This window comes from Lycorma delicatula, chromosome 11 (assembly GCF_047948215.1).
Source record: "Lycorma delicatula isolate Av1 chromosome 11, ASM4794821v1, whole genome shotgun sequence".
Taxonomy (NCBI): Eukaryota; Metazoa; Arthropoda; class Insecta; order Hemiptera; family Fulgoridae; genus Lycorma; species Lycorma delicatula.
The window spans coordinates 61,254,599-61,279,816 of NC_134465.1; the positions used below are offsets into that span (position 1 = coordinate 61,254,599).

The 25,218-nt window shown below is 27.3% G+C and overlaps 1 protein-coding gene across 1 annotated transcript in view; it reads right to left on the minus strand.

Annotated features, from left to right (window-relative positions):
• The window catches only part of rdgA (retinal degeneration A), a 369,811-nt gene that overhangs the window by 83,255 nt on the left and 261,338 nt on the right, over positions 1–25,218 (minus strand). Inside the window, exons 6-9 of the mRNA XM_075378003.1 lie at positions 20,698–20,825; positions 4,220–4,401; positions 3,876–4,050; positions 1,755–1,965 (exon numbers count right to left, since the gene is read on the minus strand). Coding sequence (XP_075234118.1) covers positions 1,755–1,965; positions 3,876–4,050; positions 4,220–4,401; positions 20,698–20,825 — 696 coding nt within the window. The remainder of the gene's footprint in view (positions 1–1,754; positions 1,966–3,875; positions 4,051–4,219; positions 4,402–20,697; positions 20,826–25,218) is intronic.

Genomic DNA, 25,218 nt, shown 5'->3' on the forward strand with positions numbered 1-25,218 from the left:
CGTCTGTCATAAGACTGTATGTCCTGCGATTGGTAAGCGATATAGGAATTCACTGCATAAATATCAATTAATCTGTGGAACAAAACCATCAGACACCTCTTTGTACGCCGGATACAAGAGTAATTACTACACATCTTGTCTAAACCATCAACCCCATTTTTTGTGGCATTACAGTAGGATTTAATCATAGGTTTACTATTTTTATGGTCAACAGCTTTATTATGAATCATAGATGTTACTGCTCTGTTACGTAAGAAATCAAGGTCATTTGTTTAGTAAAGCCACATAAACTTTCCCCAATTTTTCATTTTTGTCAGGGAGAAATTTATCTGGAATTTCTTTTTATTTAGGGTGCCAGCATATTTTAGCCCTTTACCTCCCAGTTTTTCGACCAAGTCAGTTGATGAAAACCGATCGTCCCCAGTTATGTTTTTTTTTTCAGCCATAAAGGGGTTTTGCCAGTTATATTGTGGACTGTGTTGGTTTAGAAAATTTGTTTTCTTCTTCTGACAATCTAATTCCATCAGAACCTTTACCATTATAAATGTATGCACTGTATAAATAATTAGTTCACGAGTATGTAATACACATCAATTTTTGTCTGTATTTATTTGGTTTTTTTGGCAAAGACAATTTGAATGCACATCTGCAGTGGAACGGGAACATTTCATCTATGGAAGCATTTGAACCGATGGAGTAAATGCGCTGACAGGAATAAAAACGTCAAATAGTTCTGAAAACAAAGCTGCTTTGTCAGTGGTTTTCCTCTGAGGTCTTGTTTCAGAATTGTCAAATCTTACAACAGTAACACTAAAAATCACTTTTTTTGATATTACCAATCGAAAGATTTCTCAGCCTGTTACATCAGTACAAAAAATTGAGTTGATGCTTTCAATTCAACAATATCAATGTCATTCAGTTCAGTAATATTTGGATTTTTTAAATTGTTCTCAAAGAAAGCGATTTTTTGTTTGTTTACTCCAAAATAATATGTAAAATATCATCAGAAAATAGTTTTTTCCATACTCCAATTTCACTTTCATTTTGAATATTACTCCTGTTACCAATTCGTAATATAATATGTGCCGCAACACGGACATTCTTCTCGGTTCTACTTTAGACCATCTAAAATAGGATTTACTCAGATAAATGTTTTCATCTACTTCCCCATGTTCATCAATCCCTTCATTTTCACCACCTCCTGAAACTTCGATCTAAGAATCTATATCATTTTCAGTGACAATATAGTCATTCTGATCAACAGCCTGTTCCTGATTTCCTACAGCAATCACCTCTTGATTTCCAACTGCAGCCCATTCTTGATTACCATTTTCACCTTGTTCCCTATTTTGACCTGTAATTGGTTAATCAATATACGAATCCTTGTTTTCCCATCCATCCAGTTCATGAAGAATTGCTTCTTTGAAATTCTGATCAATCATGTTCATTTTTACACTGAAAAAATTAATACAATTTGCTAATAAAATTGAAACAATTGGATGCAAAGAAATTTATATTTAAGCAAAAATCTGCATTATTTAATCATTTTATGAAAGGAAATTATACTTACATGAATAGTGAGCACATGTCAGTTTGATGTCGGACACTCGATACAGAAAAAAGACACAATAAAAACTCTCAAAGTACCTAAACTAAACTAAAGTTAAGTATATCCAGGTCATATAAGGTGTATCTACTTGAATAAATAAATAAAATTAAAATAAAAAGTTTATAATTATATATAAAAAAATTACCTCTAGCTTCATGAAATTCCAGTGCAATATGAGCATCAACACCTAATGAAAAATAATTGTTAACAACATTTAAAGGCAGATTTTCTTTTCCTTCTTCATTAGCTTCAGCAGCTGGATTTTTCTCCACAGTTAGCTGCCACCTATCTAGTTGTACAACTTCACTCTCTCCTATATTACCAAGGATCTTTGATATAGGCTCATCCGTGTAACCCTAAAACAAAAACAAAAAAAGAAGATAACAGAAAAATAATTATAGCTGATAAACTTTACTGTTTATCACAAAAACAAGTTTTATCTTTGAAGACTTATGTAATTTTAATAGTTTGATAAAAAAAAGACGTTTTATACCATATTAAACCCAGCTATATGCTTTAGTCAAGGGTTTACATTTATTTGAGAAAAACCTATGAGAATTATGATGAATTACTCCTAAAAACATCCTGTTTTAACCCTGGAAGTGTAGTTTCAATGTTTCATAATTTTGTTAAGTGTATATGAAAATATATTTAATTTTTTTTTTAATAATTTTTAAATGTAATTAAAAACAAAGTTTTATGTGTTATTTCATTGTTTCTGATGGTTGGTTCCAATTAAATTTAAAATAAATTGCGATTTCAACTCTCAGTAACAAAAGGAAATATATTTGTGCTATATCAAATGTTTTAACAACCAACATTATTATGGAAATCATATGTAGTTGTAATTTGAATGAACAATGAGATGGAATACATGTTTGATGTTATTGGACTGATGCTCCGTAATGGGCCGTTTGTGTGTTTTGTGAGGTAGCCTGAGAAGGGCTGTTGGGTCTGGAAGCTGGTTTTTAGCAATGTTGGCTCAGCTATAATTGGGGAGTTGCAAATCGACTGTTGGAATTGAATTGAGCTTCCTCTCCGTGGCAGTTCGGTTCCCACTACAGTGGTGGCCCCCAGAGCCTTGCAGTGATGGTTATCTTCTGTCGACATGGCTGAGGTGAATCTCCCCAAGCAATCCCACGCTGGGCCAAACAGGGAACTTCTTCCTTCTTCTTTTTCTCCAGGCAGTGGTCAATGACGAATTAAAAATATGTTCTGTTGTTCACTCTTTTTTATGTGCCTGCGAGTGGTGGGAGAATTGCATGGTCAGCTAGCTTGGTAGAGAGTGGTGCAGGCTCGTAGGAATCTTGTACTCTGCTAACATCTGAACGGCTAGTGATGCACTCACGGATATGAAGTTCGGCATGTATGTGGCAACAATATATATATATATATATTATAGTTGTAATAAGTTATATATATATATATATATAAATAGTTGTATAGTAATATATAGTACTATATATTATAGTTGGCCACGAAAATCTGTTGATTCTGGCTCCCATGGTTTCTTTAAGGTCTCTTACATGGATTCGAAAAGTTTATTATAAAACTTTTCCACTTACTGTTTTATCTTTTCCTTGATTTTATACTTTCACAAGGACTTCTCTATTTCATTAGAATATTTTATGTAATATTAAATTAGAAAGGTAAGTAAAATATATACAAAGAGACATGTTTACCATCTCAGCTACTGACATAATTCATTTTATAACCTAAGTCACAGTAAAAGGTAAATAAACCTTTTTAAATTACTTTTAGTTTTCAATATAACTTCCTATAAAATGTTGTACTTAAGCAAAAATCTCTGTGAAAGTACTAAATGTAGAGGAGAAAATAAAGAAAAAAAGCAGAAAAATAAATATTTGTAAATATATATTCTTCTACTATGACGTAGTTAGCTAGACTATTTCAACATATATATATATATATATATATATATATATATATATATATATATATATATACACACACACATACACACATACACACACACACACACACATACATAAAATAACATCTGTTACAATAATTGACTATGCATTTGTTCACACAACAAATAAATTAAGTAATTTTATATATATATATATCTTCACACAAGGGCATAAAAGAAAACGATTGTCTTATAAATGTTCATAGATTTTATTATTTTTTCTGATTCTTGGTTTTTATGGTTATGAAAGAATCTCAATTCAGATAAAAGAGGTTTTACTGTAGTTTTATTCATACCAGTAGTAATAAACTTAAAAAATTCAAATATACTTACTCCACCCCATCCTAGAGCACGAGCAAGATCATTTCCAGTTCCGAGAGGTAAAACACCAACTGCAGGTGGAGGTTGAACATTTAACTGATCTAACACAGATAATACCCAACCAGCAGTACCATCTCCCCCGCAAGCTAATACTCTTAAATTAGGAACCTTTCTAAATAATTCCAACCTAGTAACAAAATAAAAAAGATAAAAAATTATAAAATAAATATAGTATATAATTTGTATAATAAATAATTAAGAAAAACATAAATTGTAATTGAAGTTGTTTTAAAAAATTATTTTAATTATAAACTAATAATTAATAAAGCATTAAATATTATGAAAAAAAAAATTACCCCATTTTAGGTCCACCTTGAGTTAAATCGAATACTTGTCTTGGATTAAGAAGCCATTGAAATTTTTGTAATAATTTGGTCCCCTGGTTACCTCCAGATTTGGGATTAATGAACACAATCACGGGATGAACGTTTGCAGTAGGTATTGGTTTTATAACAAACGTACGTTGCTCCTTTTCAGACTAAACAGATGTAAAAACAAAATTGCGTAATAGAATTCATTTAAAAATGTAATTATAATAAATAAATAAAAAATAATTAAGATTATAACCACATATAGAAAAAGAATTTCATAATAGAGTATTCTAGTTCATACATCTCAAATAAACTGTTATATTATGATTATGCCTTTCATTCAGAAGATTCTGGGTTTGAATACCGGTCAGGCTTGGAATTTTTTCATCTAAAAAATTTATCTAACATCTAGAAATTGTAATTTCTTGATGTCAGCCAATTGGTTCTAGAGTAAATAAATAATAATAATAATAATTATAAAATATTATATATATATATATATACATATATACTATATCTCAAAATTTATTAACAACCTATCTGTCAATTACTACATAATAAACCAACTTTAATTGAGAGAACATCATAAAATATTTAGTAACATTTGGAAAAATATAATAGCATAAGTATAGTAAAATATTGTACTTTCCAATTATACAATTCTCTTGTGTTTTTCAATTATAAAATACCATAAAAAAATTTGGTAAAGAATTGCATGACTTTCCTGGCTATGCCGATCAAATTATACATTGAGAGTGAAAAAAATTTGTTACCAAAATAAGATCTAAATTACCAAATTTTGAATAAAATTTTTTTTGATTTTAAGGGCTTCCTTACTCTTTGGGAAAATCTAGTAAAATTAAAATTAACATTTAGTAACATCTTTGTGGCTAGCCACTAAATACAGGACTGTACTAATTTAATATAAAGTTTAACTAATATTGCCAAAAGTGCTGCTATCTATAGCAGCTTTGATAAGAACATCATTATCAAACTCAGTTTGCAGATTGATTAAGTTGAATTTCTTTTTATATTTAAAAATACGGTATTTTTCCAAAATACCATTTTGCAGCAGCACTTTTGGAAATATTAGTTAAACTTTGTATTATATTAATACAATGCTCTATTTAGTGGCTAGCCACAAAGATGTTAAAAAGTTTTAATTATTTGACTACACATATTTTATATATGTAATAACTTTGTATTTTGATGCGTAATTTTGAAATTCTTATTTTCATCAACTGATGATGAGGAATTCCTCGAAAGCGCTATTGATACATAAGGGAGAATAATAAAAATGGAAAAATAAGGTAGGAACTCTTATTTGGTTCTGTGGTGGATTACTGATTTTGTTTTTGCTTTTGAATATATTCTACAGCTAGGGAATATATATTTTTTAGATATAAAAATTATATAAAATATTTTTATGAATATGCAGAATGTATTACAAAATTCTCCAGAGACTTTCATAACCTATTCTACTAGTGAAAATAATCAGAAAAGTTTTTATAAACATATGTCCTGAAATGCTTTATTTGGGAGTTTTGGCTAGTAAATGATTTCACTCGAATTTCATCTACCCTGATGAAATGAGGTCATATTGAAATTAATTAAGGGGCAGAATTAATGATTTCTTATGGCTTTTGATATGGAAAATTGAATAAATTGGTCCCGGAACAGTAACTGCAGTAGTCTTTGAGAAATCTGGAATGAAAACCAATAAACGAGGTAAAAACCCTATTTTTTTTAAGTTTGATGTACAATAACTTTGTTAAATGGGTAAAAAACAGATAAAAATTTAAAAAAACTTTTAGAAAATTTAATTCTAAACAAAATGGTGTAAGATAAGTTGATTAAAACAAGGAAAAGTTAGAAAATTTCAAATTCTATTTAGAAATAGTACATTACTACATTTGTCAGAAAAGTACCTAAAATTAAGGTAAAAAAAACAGATTCTTTTTTAGTGATGTAACAAATTTGTAAAATCAAAATTTACTATAAAAATTTAAAAAATCGATATTTTAAAAATTATTTGAAATATGACTGCAGGTGAAAGTAGAATGAATAATATGACTTACAAAGTAACTAATACAGAGATATTTAACAATAAAGTCAGAAAAGAAAGAAATATATAATAAAGGAAAAACCCCAGTTAATAAAGAATCACTTCCTTCAGCAGAAGTTAAAAAAAATAATAATGATAGAAAGAAAGACATCTGAAAAAAGAAGTTAACCGATTTGAAGAGAGAGGGGGAAATTGAAAGGATATAAAGAAAGAAGCTTAGGACACAGAAAGACAGCAAAAAAGATTCTATTGAGACCTGTCTTAAGACAGATTCACATTGATGAAGAAAATATACACTCTCTCTATTCAACAGATATAAATTTTTTCTTAAAAATAACTAGTTTTATCTTTAAAATTCTGACCTTTGGTAGTTGGCAGTAATTAAAAACAACTTACTAATCCTTAATTTCAGATCGACTTCAAACATTTTTAATTTTGTAAAAGTATTAATTTTTTTAATAATTTATTTTTGAAGTTAGCTATTTAAAAAAAAAAAATAAATCACTTGATTTTAAATTATTTTAGTTTTATTTAAAAATATTTATAGACCACAAAAATAATGTAGTAATTAAAAAAAACCATTCACAAGGAATACAATGGTAAGAAACCTAATGACAATACAAAATTGAACAATGAATACAGAGAAATGATTACAGATTACTATCAAGCACAAGAAAAGGCTCTCTGCTATAAGAATATATGAAGTTAAACACTAATGACTGGAGACAGCATACAAAATTTACTGTTTGCCAACAAAAGAGTTATATTAATTTATTGATTTACACTTAAGTCACAGGCTTTCTTAGAGCTGTAATGCCTGCCAAAATCTGAATAACAAGAAAACCGTTGTTTTCTATGAAAATAATGGTATTCACTATACAGTTTCCACTGGTGAAGAAAATGATGTCGTTAGTAGAACTAAAAATATCCTGGATTTTGGTGGGCTTGTATGCAAATAGCAACAGTATGATTTGTTTTACACAAGACAATAGAAAACTACTTCACGCCTCATTTTCATTATTAAGTCTGACATACATCTTATTATAATGAAAATGACAATGCCTATTTCAGGAATGACTTATATCTCATACCAGGTCATCTATATCAGAACGATTTCATTCTATGTATGTAAGCTATAAATCCATAAAGTAATAAAAATTAGTCAACAAAAATAATGTTTTTTTTTTTTTTTTTGTCTTCAGTCATTTGACTAGTTTTATGCAGCTCTCCAAGATTCCCTATCTAGTGCTAGTCGTTTCATTTCAGTATACCCTCTACATCCTACATCCCTAACAATGGTTTTTACATATTCTAAATGTTGCTTGTTTGCACAAGTTTTTCCTTCTACCTGTCCTTCCAATATTAAAGCGACTACTTCAGGATGCCTTAATATGTGGTCTATAAGTCTGTCTCTTCTTTTAACTATATTTTTCCAAATGCTTCTTTCTTCATCAATTTGCCGCAATACCTCTTCGTTTGTCACTTTATCCACCCATCTGATTTTTAACATTCTCCTATAGCACCACATTTCAAAAGCTTCTAATCTTTTCTTCTCAGGTAGTCTGATCGTCCAAGTTTCACTTCCATATAAAGCGACGCTCCAGACATATACTTTCAAAAATCTTTTCCTGACATTTAAATTAATTTTTGATGTAAACAAATTATATTTCTGACTGAAAGCTCATTTTGCCTGTGCTATTCGGCATTTTCACTCTTGCTTCGTCCATCTTTAGTAATTCTACTTCCCAAATAACAAAATTCTTCTACCTCCATAATCTTTTCTCCTCCTATTTTCATATTCAGTAGTCCATCTTTGTTATTTCTTGTTTATTCATTGTTTTGTTCTTGTTTATTTTCATGAGTTAGTTCTTGCATAGGACTTCATCGTTCATTGTTTCTTCTGAATCTTTTTTATTCTCGGCTAGAATTACTATATCATCAGCAAATCGTAGAATCTTTATCATTTCACCTTGTACTGTTACTCTGAATCTAAATTGTTCTTTTACATCATTAACTGCTAGTTCTATGTAAAGATTAAAAGGTAACGGGGATAGGGAACATCCCTGTCGGACTCCCTTTCTTATTACGGCTTTTTTCTTATGTTCTTCCATTATTACTGTTGCTGTTTGTACTCTTTCATTAAAAATATGTTTCAATTAAATTACTTGGGAAAATTTAAGAGTGGGGCCATTAAAACAAATTCCACTTTCAAATAAAAAAAGTAATAAAATCCGTATTTTGTTTATGAATTAAAATTAAATGCACATAAACAGAAAAAGTACATACAAGCCAACTGAAAACCTACTCTTATTCCAAGTTGATTAAACAAAAATTAAACTGTAAACAACAAATCTGAAAATATACAATAATATTCTATAGTTTACATTATTTCAATACAAAAAATGTAAACAAAATATACAATTTAATTTGGCTAATAGTTTCAAACATGTTTGATAATTATCAGAAAATTAGAAATGTACAAGTACATCAGATAGTATGTAAATATTTTCTACTTTTCAAGCATTTGACAATAATTTTTTTAGGACAAAAACAAAAGGATAAGCTAAATATTTAGAACAGTACTAGTAAGACCAAGGCAGGACATATGAGATCCTTAATTTATTAACACATTTTAGAGGAGGTACACAGTAAAATATAAGGGAAATTTAAATAAAAATTTACAAAAATATAGGGATTTGAACAGTAGAGAAAATATGAAAAATTTATTGATGTTTCATTACATTGCTAATCATGTGGATAGAATTCCTGACAGTATTTTTGTTGTCTATTCAGTGAAATTTCTTAGGGCTATAATATCACCCTGGCACTCCCTCAAAAAGTCACAATAAGAATTCAGGAATAAAATGAGCTAACAGTTCATTGTTTATCACCCATCAGTATGTATCAAATGGATCAATAGAAAATTAAACATGTTTTTTTATTCAAGACTTTATGAATGTGCAATTTTTATTAAAAAGAATGGTCACTTATTTTTTTTTAAAAATAACAGTATCTACCTCAATCAAACCAGACAACATAATTGTTTTCATGTAACTGAACAATTTAGCTAACAAAAAAGGATTCCATATTATGCTTCTGTTGCCATTTTTTAATAAATTACTAAACCTGTTTATTTACCACCAATTTATTTAAAATACAAATTAAATATCTTCTTTTATTGAACAAATAATACATTTTTAAATAATGCTAATTATAAGATTTAAAAGAAAAATCCTGAATTTTCCACATTCCATTAAATATGTACATAAATATATGCTCACTTGATTTTAATTAAGGTTGCTCAGTTGTGAATTATTCTGTAGTTATCTATATTTAGTATCATCACGTATTTACATTAAAATTAATTTATAAGTTTAAATACCAGTAATTTATATGAACTTTAATCACATCAAATTTTTATTTTCTATTACTAACATGTTCATTGCAATTTGTTGAGATGAGATGAGGATGATATGTAAATGACAAGTAAATGAGGTTGTAACCTTGTGCAAATTCAGGCCAACCATTCCTGAGAAGTACAGTTAAAAGAACTACCAAGCATACTAGTATCTCTACTGTCTATTTTTCAAATCCATATAAAATTTATCTTTCAACATTTGAACATTAGAACCTTTGAGCTGTTAAACAGCCAATTTTAACACTACACATAGTTATGATACTAGTTGGTTTGCAATGATGATTTTACACTAGAATAATCCAGTGGGTCCTTATTATTATTTATATATTTTGTGCTCTGCACAATATTTTCTGCTCTGATCAAAGTAATCTATCCAGGTAAATGCCTGGCTAGTTCCTATTTTTATCTATGGAGTAACATATTTGCCTAACTATTCCTGAAGTGATTTATCTAGTCTATTATTATGTACTAATCAGATTAGGAGAATATTTATTTATATTTTTTAAAGGATAATTTATTTATGTCATGTCATATAAATAAAAAGTTTCCAAATAAGAAAACTCAACAGATTATTATACTTTTTAAAAATCACAATTAAGGATTCAAGAATCCCCAAAATGTCAACATCTGTTTAGAAGTAGGGGAATAATAAGTAATTTGTATGAATAAAGTAACTTATGTAGTAATAGATATCTTATTGATATTTCGCAAGTCTCTAGATGTCCCATGCAGCTTTCTGTAAGCAGCTGTGTCCCTTGTTCGTGGTGTGTGAGTGTGGTGTAGTCTTTTACAGACTCAGGCTGACCATACTTTTACATTAATACATAAACCACCGAGTTGGTCTGCGGTAAAACTCGTCGTCATAAATCAGCAGATTTCAAAGTTGAGATTTCTCAGGTTCGAATCCTAATAAAGGCAGTTGATTTTATTCAGATTTGAATACTAGATATTGGTTACCGGTACTCTTTGGTGGTTGGATTTCAATTAACCATAAATGGTTAATTGAAACCTGAGATGTATGGTATATCTGAATAAAATCAACTGCCTTTATTAGGATTCGAAACTGAGAAATCTCAACTTTGAAATCTGCTGATTTATGACGACGAGTTTTACCGCAGACCAACCCGGTGGTTTATGTATTAATGTAAAATTTACAATATATTACAAACATGAGATTTGTGTTTGTATGTTTTACATTTTGATTGTACTGAATATATAAATTCATAACTGCAATGTTAATGTTACAGCAATACTATTGTTATTGATAGCAATAACAACATATGTTTAATGAAATATGAGATACATGATTCAATACACGAGTGAAAATTATTGGAAGCCAATGTAAATCTTCTAATTAACATCAAAATCTGTTGTTTACTCAATGATTTTCTGTCATATTCTGCTGTATCGATGCTTGAAGCTATAGTCAAGCCAAACTGTTAAGACTATAATACCACTAATTCTGTTGTCAGTATCAGAGATTCCTATTAAATATAATGACATAAAATATTAATTATGATTTTGTTATATCAGTTTTTATCATTAATTAGTTATTATTTGTTTTGTTTAGTCATCTAATTTCAATTAAAAATACTCAACTCAAAAATCAAAATGATTTTATTTTACGATTAAAATATTATAATTTTAAACAGGTTTTTGTTTTTGATGATCTAGTGGAAATTAAATGAAAATTAAATTCTCTATATATTTTCCAATAGAGAAGGATACCTGCAGAAAAACTGTACATAATACATGTCTACTGTGGTAATGCAATTCAGCCTAAAATTTACCTTTGTAAATCATTTGATAACAAAATTTCGCCCTGAAAGATTATTTAAGGAATATTCAAAATAAGGAATCTCTTAAAAATCGTTTGAATTGTATAGACTGATTTTCATTGAAAATATAATTCCTTAGAGGTAAAATATATTTACATTTATTTAGGTTAAATAAATCTTTGATTAATAATTAATCAAATTTAATAATATTTGTTGTTTTTAAGGGATCATTACTTGATTTACAGTCTAAACCTAAAAATAGAAATTAAAAATAATTTTGATTATTAATATTTCCCTGTGTTTTTTGGTGGAGCTGTAGATCTCTGCCATTAATTTGGAGATTCTGAGTTTGAGTCCTGATCAAGCATGATATTTTTTTCACATGCTATAATAAAATTCATTTCATTATCATTTATCAGTAGTTGTTACAAGGTACCCGCAAGAATAAAATGTAATATAGAGGAGTTAATTGCTGTTGGATTTTCTCTCCTTCAAGTCAATTATAAATATTAAACACATCTCTATTCAATATTCTAAGGGAACAGAATGTAGGTATTTAATTCTGTCAAAAAAATAACTATGTCACATTTGTTTTTTTTTTCATGATTACACTTTTTTTATGGTGCTGGGTTTTAATAAAAATAAAAACATTTTTGTTTTCTTGTTTTTAAAAACATGTAACATTTCTGGCAAATGTTACTGTAAAACTTGATTATATTATTTAATTTTCTTTAGCTTATTCTATTTATGATCTCATTAAAAATGGTGCCCCAAATTTTGTGATTAGTAAAAAAAAAAATACCTTTAACTAATTCTGTTTTTTTTTTTGGAAATTTGTAAAAATAATCTGGAAGAATTGGTTTTCTTACCTTCTCGTTAAGTGTAGTTAGAAAAATTATTAAAGGGAAAATTATGGTGATTATGCAAAAAATGGGGTATCAAGTTTTTTTGCAAATCTTTAGGTTTTAGGGTCCTACTAGTACATCTAGGCAAAAACAAAAAAATTAAACAATTCAAATTTTTTTTTCAAAAAATCAATCCCTTGAACTCTTAAAATTAAAATATAAGTTTTATATTCTTTTGCTCTATTTCCCATAATTTTAAATATTTCTCAAATTTTTTTTTGTTGAAAGTGTATACTACATATAAATAACTATCAAGAAATATCTTCAACATTTTAAAATTATAGACACCACAGGTAAAATGTAGAAAAGCTTTTAGAAAATATTCTTTTTCTTCTTAGCCTTTTATTGACGGACATGTTAGATTTAGAGAAAACTTTACTTAAAGACATTTGTTAATCTTAATCTACAAATATATGAAATTTTTTGAAAAACATTTCTTATAATTTATTTCCCCATCACTAAAAAATATACATTCTGTTTTTTGTTTTTCAGCTCTAACTGCTTTAATTTTTATTATCAACAGTCAGGAAAGTCATAAATTTTTTTTTGTAAACAATGATGCTGATTAAAAGATAAAATTTTACATTTGGTAGGCTGAATCTGAAAATATTTTAACCAAATATTGATGAAGAAGAATTATTTGGATGGAGATATAGTAACAAAGAATAATGAAATGGATCTCACAAACTACATATTAGTCATTTAACGTTTTGAAATACACACAAAGAGCATTTTTAATAAAAAAACACATTTAAAACAGTAGGTTTTTGCAGTAATATAAAAAGAGGAAAAATCTTTAAGGGGCCACGGCCATTTAATATTATAATTTTATTCATTTAAAATTTATATATTCGTCTAATTCTATAAGCACTGTATTTAAGCCTCTCATTTCTTTTTGGATTATGTTGCTACCCTTGTCTTGTGTTACCTTCAAGGGCAGATCATCATTTCTTGTTATTCAATTCTTTCCTTATCTTTAATTATTTCTTTTCCATTAGCGGTTAAAATTTACTAAATCGTATGTCTTCAGAATGTCAGGAGCTGTAAATTCAGTGCATCCTTCATGTTACCTGACTGCCTGAAAACTGACTTTCGGACTTCTCTCGACAGTTGCTTAACAATATTGCTTACTGGGTAAAGTGCTTTTATTTATCTTGTTTAAAACACGAATCCTGTTCAAAATAAAATGAGCGAAAAACAACAAATCAGCGTTTAATTTAACTTAATGGAAAAGAGTGGTGTTTGATTTATACTACTCTTACGAGCCATCTATCATTCAAAACAATAAGGAAACAGAATTTTGCAACTACATTTTACAAGTAGTCAGTGTGTACTAATCAAGATCAAGATCAGCATTTCATTTTTTTTATTCATTTAAGATTTTAAGAGAAAAACTTTGATATGATAAACAAATAGAGAATAGTAAACTTTTATGTAAACAATGTTATAAAAGATTATAAGATAGTAAAACAAACTGTTTTCCATTTATGTACACCTTTATTAACATATATAATACAAGATTGCAAACTGAAACAAGAGCTAATATTCTGTACATATAAATAAGTATTGTTATTACTACAAGTAATTTAGGTCAACAGGATTAGTTACAAGAAAGCAAGTAAAGCAGTGCTTTTAATTAGATGCAAAATGGCAAACAGCAGTTAAACTTCAACAATATTGATTATCCTTGACTAATCACAATTCAATTAAACTTTAATTAATTATAAACCGCCGTCAAATACATTGGGCAACTTAATTAATACTTTAGCCTCCTCCAGCTAACTGTCAAAACGACTTTTAGCTTTTAAAATAATAAATATAGAAACCAAAAGAAGGTAATACTTTTAAAAAAAAATTTTCTTAAATTAATGGAGTATCTTAATTTTTAAAAAAAAAATTTACTTTGATGTGATTTACTTCTTTGCTTATTTCTAAGTACCATTACATACATATATATATATATATATATATATATATATATATATATATATAATCTAAGTTAAATTAACTGATTAATATATCTAGGTTGAACTGAAACTTAGTTTGACTTTATTTCTTGTGGGCATAGAAATTTCATTTCTCAAGGACTATTCCTTGAAAAGAATAACATAGAAATTTTAATCATTTTTCAGCATTTTAAATAATAAATCTTATTGTCTGTTACTCATTAATAAAAATAGTAATTAAAATACATAATAACTCATTTTATCAAATTAAGAAAATAATCATCAATTGTTTAATAAGAAAAAATTGGATTTTGAAGCTGCAATAATAAGGTAAACAGGCTAATGACCATAGCTGTTGGTGCCCACTCATATATATAAAAAAAGTAAAGGAATTGTTTGCGTTTTGTTTTAAAACCATTAATATATTTAGCTTTACTTTTAACTGAATAATATGTGACAAATATTCCTTAAAGAAGAAACACTGGTAAAGGTATCGAATGGTTGAATCATTTTCTTGTCTCATTATTATTTGAATTTATACAATCCCAGAAATTTAATCACTTTTACATTTACAAATGATGGATTATATACACCACTTTTAATTACATGCAGTGACGACTTATTTCACTACATTTTTTAGTAGAAAAAAAATATTTGTGGTCATATAATGAAAAGAACCATAGATATCTAATCATGATAAAAGAAGAATTTTCATGTGAAAACAGGTAGCAGAGTGACCAGTCTCTTTAATTAAAATTAGAAAGGACTACCAGTCCCAACTACCTTACCTACAGATTGAATTACTAATAATTTTACATGATAACTGCAGGGAACGACCACAACTCATTACAACTCACAACAACCACAACTACAAACTTTTAATAACTCGTATTAACTAGACAAAAAGAAGACAATAAAATGTATTTTTTATTTTCATTTGTGAAATTTATTTTGATAATCTGATGGATTTAAATCCAGTAAATATAAAACTGATTACTAAAACTCAATCACTTGCCAATAATTAAAAAAAACAAAAAAAACAATACTTCTATAAATTGGTTTTAGTGGTTTTACAGAGAGACTTAAATGTTTAACATTGATTGCAACAAAAATATAGTTCCAAAAATATATAAAGCACAAATGATAATTCTGATGATAATGTAAAAGCAAAAAACAATAAAATTACATTGTTAATTTTGTAATTTGTTATTAAGAGGTTGATTTTTGTAATGATTAATTATAAAGTTACAAATTTATTTATTATTAAAGTTATAACTCTTTTGCTGGTGCAGCAGTAAAACTCAAATCTACAAAGGGAAAATTACAAAGGATTGGACAAGATTCTGGGTATTGGATTTTTGCAAATGTCAACATTTCAAGTTTCCTTAGTCAAAGTAAAAAAAAAAAGTTATACAAATTTTTGGAAAAGTTATAGAAAAAGTACCGGTACTTATGTATTAACGCCACTGCAGCTACAGCTTTATTTAAAAACAAAGTAGTCAATAGGATTTCGGTGGAAAATGAACAGTCTCTTTATTAATTTTAATAAATAGTTATTTATATTTATTTATTTTATAAATATAATTTAACCAAACTTAACCTACGCTTGCTTTGCTCGCTAACCTTGACTAATTAACACTGTAATATTTTGAGAATTTTAAAAAATAAATTCAGTAATTATTGCAATTATTTATTATTTAAATAATCAAAACACTCCTGTTAATTAGTCAAGGTTAGCGAGCGAAGCAAATGTAGGTTAAGTTTGGTTAAATTATATTTATAAAATAAATAAATATAAATAACCATTTATTAAAATTAATAAAGAGACTGTTTTGAATCTATGTTAAACTCTATATCAGCCCATTTTTCACCGAAACCGATTGACTACTTTGTTTTTAAATAAAGCCGTAGCTGCAGTGGCGTTAATACGTAAGTACCAAAGTACCAGAAAGACAGGCATTGGTAGATTTTGCCCAACAAAGTTATGTACAAAGAGTTAGAACCCATCACTGATACAATGCGTAAGAGGAGACTAGCATTCTTTGGACAAATCATAAGGCTGCAAGAATCTCAAAACTTCTGAAACAGCTAGTACTGTAAACTCTCCATATGAAAAACAGCAAGACAGGATGCAGATGGGTCAGAAAAAATAAGAGAGGATCTGAAAGAAACTGACCTTACATCAGAAGACACCATAGATAAGATAAAATTAAATGAGAAAAACAAAAATAAAAACATTCACAAGAAAAAACTCACAACACGAACACTTTCAACAACACTAGAAAGAGCACAAAGATTGAAACATATGAAAAAGTACTGGGAGAACTGTAAGGCCTAAACAGTCCCATCGAAGAGACTTAGATAATGGACTGACTAAAGTGATCCTATGTGATAATAAAGGATAATAATAATAATAATAATATACACACATGTGTGTTGGTTTGATTTTTTATTAATATCTTTGAACTGGGTTGATGTAAAAAATTTCTAATATGAGACATTAATGGCATTAAATTTTGGGCAGAAAAAAGGGAGTTTTTGTAATTTCAAAATTTGGTTTTTTGTATAGTGATTACAGAAAACTTAGCTTTAGAATGATGAATACCCATCAATCGAAGAAGGTGAAATTTGGCAGAAATGCCCAGCTGAATAATATAACCCACCTCTGATTTGATCCCGTCGGACAATGTGTCCGATGGGATCAGACCAAATTTTTTTTTGTAAACTATAACTTTTTTAGCCTTACTGAATAACATTGTACTAGATCAAACCAACCTATTGAAGCAAATAAATACTTCAATAAATAACATTTTTAAATCAAAAGACATGGGGCTGAATAGAACCAGTACTTAAAATATCAATTTCTTTAAATTTTATTTTAAAAATTGAAAATCCAACTAAAATTAATGCAGATGGTATGAGAACTTTTAAAAAAGGGATCCTAAGAAACCCAAAAAAGAGTTTATAAATTTTGTTGGAATTTTTAATAATTTTTGATACTTCATCTGTTTTTCATGTTGTAGCTGTTATTATGAGGTAGCTATTGAGCAAAGGGGTTGAATGGATTCAAAATTTTATACTAAAAATACTGATTTTTCTTTTTTTAATAGTATATCTACATATAGTATATTTTTGATGATAAAATGTCAGTTGGTCAAAGAGATTGACTACAACAAAAGATTTTTTATTAAGAATTTCAATTTTTTTTTAATTATACTTTCAATATTGTATACATTTTTAAGATAAAATTATCATTTGATAAAGGAGGTACAAAAAAAAAATTGGACCCAAATTTTTTTATTGAACATTTAGATTTTTCATATTCTAGTAGTATTTTAAATACTTATGGAGTGTTTAAAAATAAAAATCTGTCAAGGACAAAGTTAGGAAAGTTACTTAATACTTTGATGACATTTCATATTGATTTTACAAACTTATTACTGATAAAATATGTGTAAGTAGAACATGATTCGGCATTATTCATTAATCAGTAAATGACGGCAAAATTTTAGGTTTGCAGTTAAATATTCAAGAAATATAAGGAAATTTAATAATTTAATTTGAAATAAACACTTTATGTAATTTTTAGTTACCATTTATTCGTTTTCCTTTTTTTATTTAATTTAAAAACACTTCATACATGGTTTTGATTTATTTCAATCACTTTCTTTAATTATCTTTTCTTCTTTACATTTTGAACAAGGTTTTATTTTTATAATTAATTCATTACTTATTAAAGAGAAAATTAAGTTGGCAGATAACTTTTGAATAATTTAGTTAATTTTTTTTCATTCTGTAGCCTTTTATTACAATCAAAGTTTAAATAGGAATGATTTTCAGCAATTTTACCCAATGCAATGGCCAAAGAGTTTTGTATTCACAAATATTTTTAAGTTGTTCTTTGATATTTTTAATCTTCCCTTTTCACAAACTTGAATGTTCTTATATGTGTAATCTTATCACCGATTGGCTACTTAGCTATGGTCATCTTTAATTCCTTCACTCAATACTTTAAGGTCAGATATATCAAGTCAGTTTGGAATTCTTCAGATGTAAGACACATGAACGAACACCTGAGACTGGCATTGTCATTTGAGAATAGAATTCAAGATAATTTCCTTTTACTAAAATGTGGTATTTCGAGTTTGTTTTTAATTGTAATTAACTATGTGTAAATGAAAATTTCTACCTAAATAATAGTAACTAAAGTTTAATCAATAAAAAAATCCTACAGATTAATGATTAACAGTCTTAATTTTTGAACAGTGTGTCTTCATAGATAAGAGTAAAGATTTGGATTTGTATCATCTCAAATAATTGGTAACCATGATGATAAACTTGTAGCATGATAAAGGCCGAAGAAAGTGCATAATTAATATTTTGCCTTTCTCTTTTCTTTCGCTGAATTTTTAATAGAACTATGGAAGTTCCCCATGAGTTTTCATTACTAAATATTTATATAATACAAGTTTGGCTCATTAAAAAACCTTTGATTTCACTAGTGTTTTTATTTGCTACATTATTTGGAAATTTCTTTAATACGACACTGGCATCTAATCAGTTCCTGTTTTTAGATTTTGCATAAATTGTTAAATATTTTACGGTACTTACGTATTAATGCCACCGCAGCTACAGCTTTATTTAAAAACAAAGTAGTCAATCGGATTTTGGTGGAAAATGGGCCGATATAGAGTTTAACATAGATTCAAAACAGTCTCTTTATTAATTTTAATAAATGGTTATTTATATTTATTTATTTTATAAATATAATTTAACCAAACTTAACCTACGCCCACTTTGCTCGTTAACCTTGACTAATTAACAGGAGTTTTTTGATTATTAAAATAATAAATAATTGCAATAATTACTGAATTTAATAAATAAATACTCAAAACATTACGGTGTTAATTAGTCAAGGTTAGCGAGTGAAGCGAGCGTAGGTTAAGTTTGGTTAAATTATATTTATAAAATAAATAAATATAAATAACCATTTATTAAAATTAATAAAGACACTGTTCATTTTCCACCGAAATCCGATTGACTACTTTGTTTTTAAATAAAGCTATAGCTGTGGTGGCGTTAATACATAAGTACCTATTTTACATAAAGTTATTTAATATTAATTACTATTTGTTTTATATTATACAATATACTGAACAAGTCAAAAGTACTGCATCCCTTTTAAATTTTTAAGCTATTTTAGATGAAAAGTTGAAACATTCCAAAGAATTTATTGGTCAATTAATCTACTTTTGTTATAATTATGAAATTTTCCTATCATTTAAGGGAATACATCTATATATTAATAAATTCACGTATCACTTTTCTTTCATTTCAAAGATTCACCTGAATTGATATAAAGCAGAAATTTGACATAAAACATAATTACATTTGGTATAAATTACGTAGTCTTAGGAGACGTAATCAAAATGTTAAATCTATTTTGATTTACAATTACCCAGTTGAATAAATAAAAAAAGCTACTCCTCCAGATTGGAAGAGGTTAATAACTTAAAATCTAGCCCATTATTGGCTGGTCTAGTGATTAACTTATCACTGAAAATCAGCTGATTTTGAGAGTTTTAAGGTTCAAATCCTAGTAAAGGCAGTTACTTTTATACGGAATTGAATACTAGATCATAGATACTTGTGTTCTTTGGTGGTTGGGTTTCAATCAACCATGCATCTCATGAGTGGAATGATCTACCTCTCTCTGGAACCACCATAAGGTATTACTTCAGAGGATGAATAAGGATGATATATATGAATGTAAATGAAGTTTAGTCTTGTACAATCTCAGGTTGAGCATTTCTGAAATGTGTGGATAATTGAAACCCAACAATCAAAGTACACCAGTATTCATGATCTATTATTCAAATCCATATAAAAGTAGCTGCCTTTGCTAGGATTTGAACCTTAGAACTTCAAAATCAGCTGATCTGCGATCATGAGTCACTACTAGATCAGCCTGGTGAGTTAGGAATGGTCAACCTGAGACTGTACAAGGCTACACTTCATTCATGCATATCATCCCCAATCATCCTCTGAAGTATTACTTTACGATGATTCCAGAGGCTAAACAGAAAAACCGAGTAACTTTAAACCTGATATTCAATATATTGGGATATTCAATAGCCATTTGCACATTCAATTCATAGGCAAAATTTCAAGGTGACTTAACTATATATAAAAACTGCATGTTCATTTACAAATAAAAAATAATTTTTTTAAGTTCAAAAGGACTAAGGCTTAAAAATTGAATATTTTTCTACCTTAAATACCTATCTTCAGTTTCATAAATAGATTTATCAATTTAATAAAAAAAAAAGTTATATTCTGTTAGATTAGTACCTTTTCTTTACTACGTTTTTTACTTGAAGGCTTTTTCTTCGGAGATTTTCTAAGACTTGACTTAAAACTTCCTTTTCTTGGTAATTTTACAATCCAAGATGGAGGCACAACAATACTTGAATGGAATCCTGAAAAAAGAAAAAAGGAATAAATTAATAATAAAAAATATTGATATACTAATAAAATGGAGATCTTAAATTTTTAATTTAAATTAAATGGCAGGGTGATGGAGTTTCAGTAGTGCTCAATTGTGTTGTAGAAAACATTATTCGTGAACGGAGAAACACATATAAATTGCAAAACAATACTTCCGTCAAAATTGTTGTAGGAAGATAACTTGAAATGGTTTTTACTGATCGTCTTGGTTTTGCAAATGATTTGGCTTTATTGGACATTCCCAAAATAGCAACATAATTCTTCTCCAAACCACATTTCAAAAATGGTTTACCTTCTATCTTACTGTCACATTTCAGCAACACACTTCAGACTAACTGTATCATATTTTTCACAACACTTTCAGGGGACAGCATTTCATCCTTAATTCACAACCTTCAATTTCCTGAATGCAAATCTCTGTGAATGCTTGTAAACATTGTACAACTGTTGGATTACAGGATGATCCAATTTTCTTCATTAAATTTGGTAATACAATTTTTATTCAGGTTTAACAACATTATAATCACTAGTTATCACTTTTCCTTATTTTCAATTTCATTTGTTCTCTTATAAAGTCCATTCTAAAGTTCCTTAATCAAAAATGTTGTAGTAATAAGTGATCCTTAATTCTGGAATTATTTTTGGTTACTACATTAATTTAAATTGACCAATGCAAAATGTTGATCAGTAATCTGCTGGTCCCACCTAAGTAAAAATGCATTGGTCTCCTGAGGGAATGTGAGAAAGGTCCTTCTCCTCTCTGGGTGAAGCTGTTTGTTTTTTACTCCATCCCTCTTAGAATAGATCATCCTTTCTCATCACCTACCAACCCCTTTTACTTATTCTCAATCCTTCTCACCACCACCTTGACCTGTAGAGGAGGGGTAAGTCAAACTCTCTTTGCTAGGCAGATGCTACGGTTACCAGGTTCTGCAGAACCAATATGTAACCTTAGTGTCCAGTCTTAATAGTAATAAGAAAAATCCAATATAATAATAACCTTATAAATACAAACATGATTTTTTTTACATTATCTAAAGTATATTAATCCAATAATGGTTCATTTATAATTAAAATAATAACAATTATCTTCAATTATTAAACGATAATGAACAACTTAATAAAAATGTACAACATATTTTTTGAAACAAGTAATTTTAACAGAAAAAAATGAAAACAACACTGAAATTTAAAACTTATAAATACTTGTACACATTTAAAAACAAACTACAAAATGAAATAAAAGTATCAAGTATAAAAAAGAAAACAAAACTTTGTTATAAAATAAAACAAACAATGAAACATTTAATTCTAATATCAGAATGTTAACCCAAACAAGTAAAATTAATTAAAACTTTACTTCTTCAGATAAAACAAACTATATCAAAGAAATATTTAGCAATCAACAAGAACATAAGCCATATCATATGTGATCTGTTAGAAAATGAAATGTACGTAGCAAATTTCAGATAACAGAAAACTAAAATTAAACAAACTTTTAACACCTTCTACAAATGATCTAATCTCAAACTTTTCACAAGAGACTTGATCTGAAAAAAATTCAATATAGTCCTGAAAATCGATGAAAAACAGTAATAAAATATTTTTATATTTAAATGAATTTTAAATCTGATGTTTAGAAGTTTTAATATGATAATGTAGTGATGGATAAAATTTGTATGGAAAAATGTGTTTAAACATTTAATAATAAAAAAAACGTAGAATATGGTAAAAAATACTTTTTAAAACTTACTAAATGCTGTACAGAACAAATATTAAACAAAAAACATCTTTATGTAACCTTTTTCAACAGTTAAATAACTTGAAATATTATATTTATTTAAAATATTAAATTTTATATTATATTTTTTGTTTAAAATTCTCAATTTGATTTAATTCTTATTTTTTACTTTTTAGAGGGTTTTTCTATTTGTTTCCTTTTTTTATTAATATTAATTAAATAAAGGCTTTTTTAAAAAATAATTTTTTATATGTAATCAAATATATTTTTGTAATTTTTTTTGTTTTTTTTCTTGATTATTTAACATTTAAAATTAGAAAACATGTAAATCTGATATAATGACATGTTTCATATACAGATAAATTAATAATATGCTGCACCTACTACACTATGGATATCTTAACCAAAACATGTAGCATGATTTTAAAGCATGTTATACATTTTTTCTTTGTTTAGAATAACATAATTATACAATTTGTTACATTTACATATCTTAGCCTTTTGTTCTACTGTTGTAACAAACTAAAATATATTGAAATCTTTTCTTAGATTATCATTACTTTATACAAAAATGGATAAGAAATAAAGAATATTTAAATAAATATTACAAGAAAGAAAGTAGTATACAAATTTATTTGTATTAATGAAACGAATATAATTGAATCATTACTTGAAATTTGATTCAAACGAAACGAGAACACTTCCTGCTTCAGTTGATATGTTTATATTAATGTGTTTAAATTCCCTTTTCTAAAGTAAAGAAAAATGTTAAATATTTTAGCTATTTTTTCAAATGATTAAATAAATCACTTTAATCTAAACCAATGCTATATATATATATATATATATATATATATATATATATATATATATATATATATATATACAGAATTATTCCAAATTGCACGGCAATCTCATGGGAGATGATTCTATAGCCCAAAATAAGAAAAAAGTTCATATAAACATCAGTCAGAAAATGGTTGGTTAGTGAGTTTTCGCTTATGAAATATTTAGCCCTCCTTTCTAAGCCCTCTATGAAATTAAACCGTACTAAAATTCTTGAGGTACAAATCAAGGGGTAAATCTGATGCTTCCTTATGGTTTTTGATCTAAGAAATCAAATATAAGAGTGGTCCCAGGCCTCTATTTTACTCAAGTTTTAAGAAAAACAAGGTAAAACACGAAAAAATTTTGTTGAAAAACATTTTTTTTTAGGTTTTTTGGAGTAAAATAATTTTGTTAATTTACCAATAAACAGATAAAAATTTGTTGAAGTTAGTAGACATTTGTTGAAGTAGATTTTAATTAAAGATCTTCCTATTCTAGATTTAATTTTGGAATATTTAAAAAAAATATATTCTAGGTGATTAAATCGTAAAAAATATTCTTTACAGGAAGAATTTAGAACTATATAATTTATAAAAATATATCTTACAAAAGTTATTGAAAATTTTAATTATTTTACATTTTCTCTCATGAAATTTAGGGTAATGTACTTCCTCGGCAAGTAAATCAAAGAATATATTACAAACAATATTGTAATAATAATAATTGCATCAATTTTAACGACTGTACTTAATTTGCAGCCATCACTCAAACTTAAAATATTTCCTCTGGATTTTATGGAAATTTATTTTGATCAAGTGAATTAATTTTTGTGTAAGTATACCCAAAGTGAATAAATACTAAAAATCTGTTTTCTTCAATAGGGAACTTACACTGTGTAAAGTTAAAATAATATTTCTAATCAGGATGAAGATGCAATCATTTCCATCTAATCGCTTCTTTATTGTTAAATTTAAAACCGGTCACTCAGTGTTACAAACAATATTATCAGTTAATATCACTGACTACTACTGTGTGCAAATCTACTGAATATTTGATTGCACAATAAGTTTTAGATACTAAGATAAAAAAAAAATCTGATATGGACACTAAATGACTTCTTATTAAATTACATATACATATTTTTTTCTGCACTTCATTTAAACTTATTTCATTTGAAAGTGAGATACAATCCTCCAATTCTTTAATAAAGTCTACAGTTACACAACTGCACTGGAATGGACACCACATTGCATTGCATTTTTTTTTGTGGTATACGTATCAGCATTTTATATTAGTTTATATATTAATTTTGTTGCACGTCGCTCAAGTAATATGGTGAAAGTGTGAACGTGTCGGATCCGTAACCATGAACACATCGGTTCGAATCCGACTTCATATACATGTATCTTTTTTTACCTTTTTTTTTTTTTAATTTAAATATATTGATTTATTAATAATTATTAATTTCTGTAAAAATTGTTAAATTAAAATGAAAATTATAAAATTTTATTTCACTAATAACTTCTGTTTTTTTTTTTTTTTTTTTAATTTATTTTTTAATCAGAGTTCAATAATTATTAATATATACTCGTATTTAAATAAAAAAAAGGTCAGAAATGTAGTCGGATTCGAACCGATGTGTCTTCTCTTTGTAAGATTCAAATATTTCATTAATTAAAATTTCATTTGGCTATAACTCTGGAACCAATGAAAAAAGTATCGCTTATGATATATCGTTGAAAAACTCTCAATGAGACCTTATTATTACAGTTAAGAAAAAAATCCAAAATCCAAAT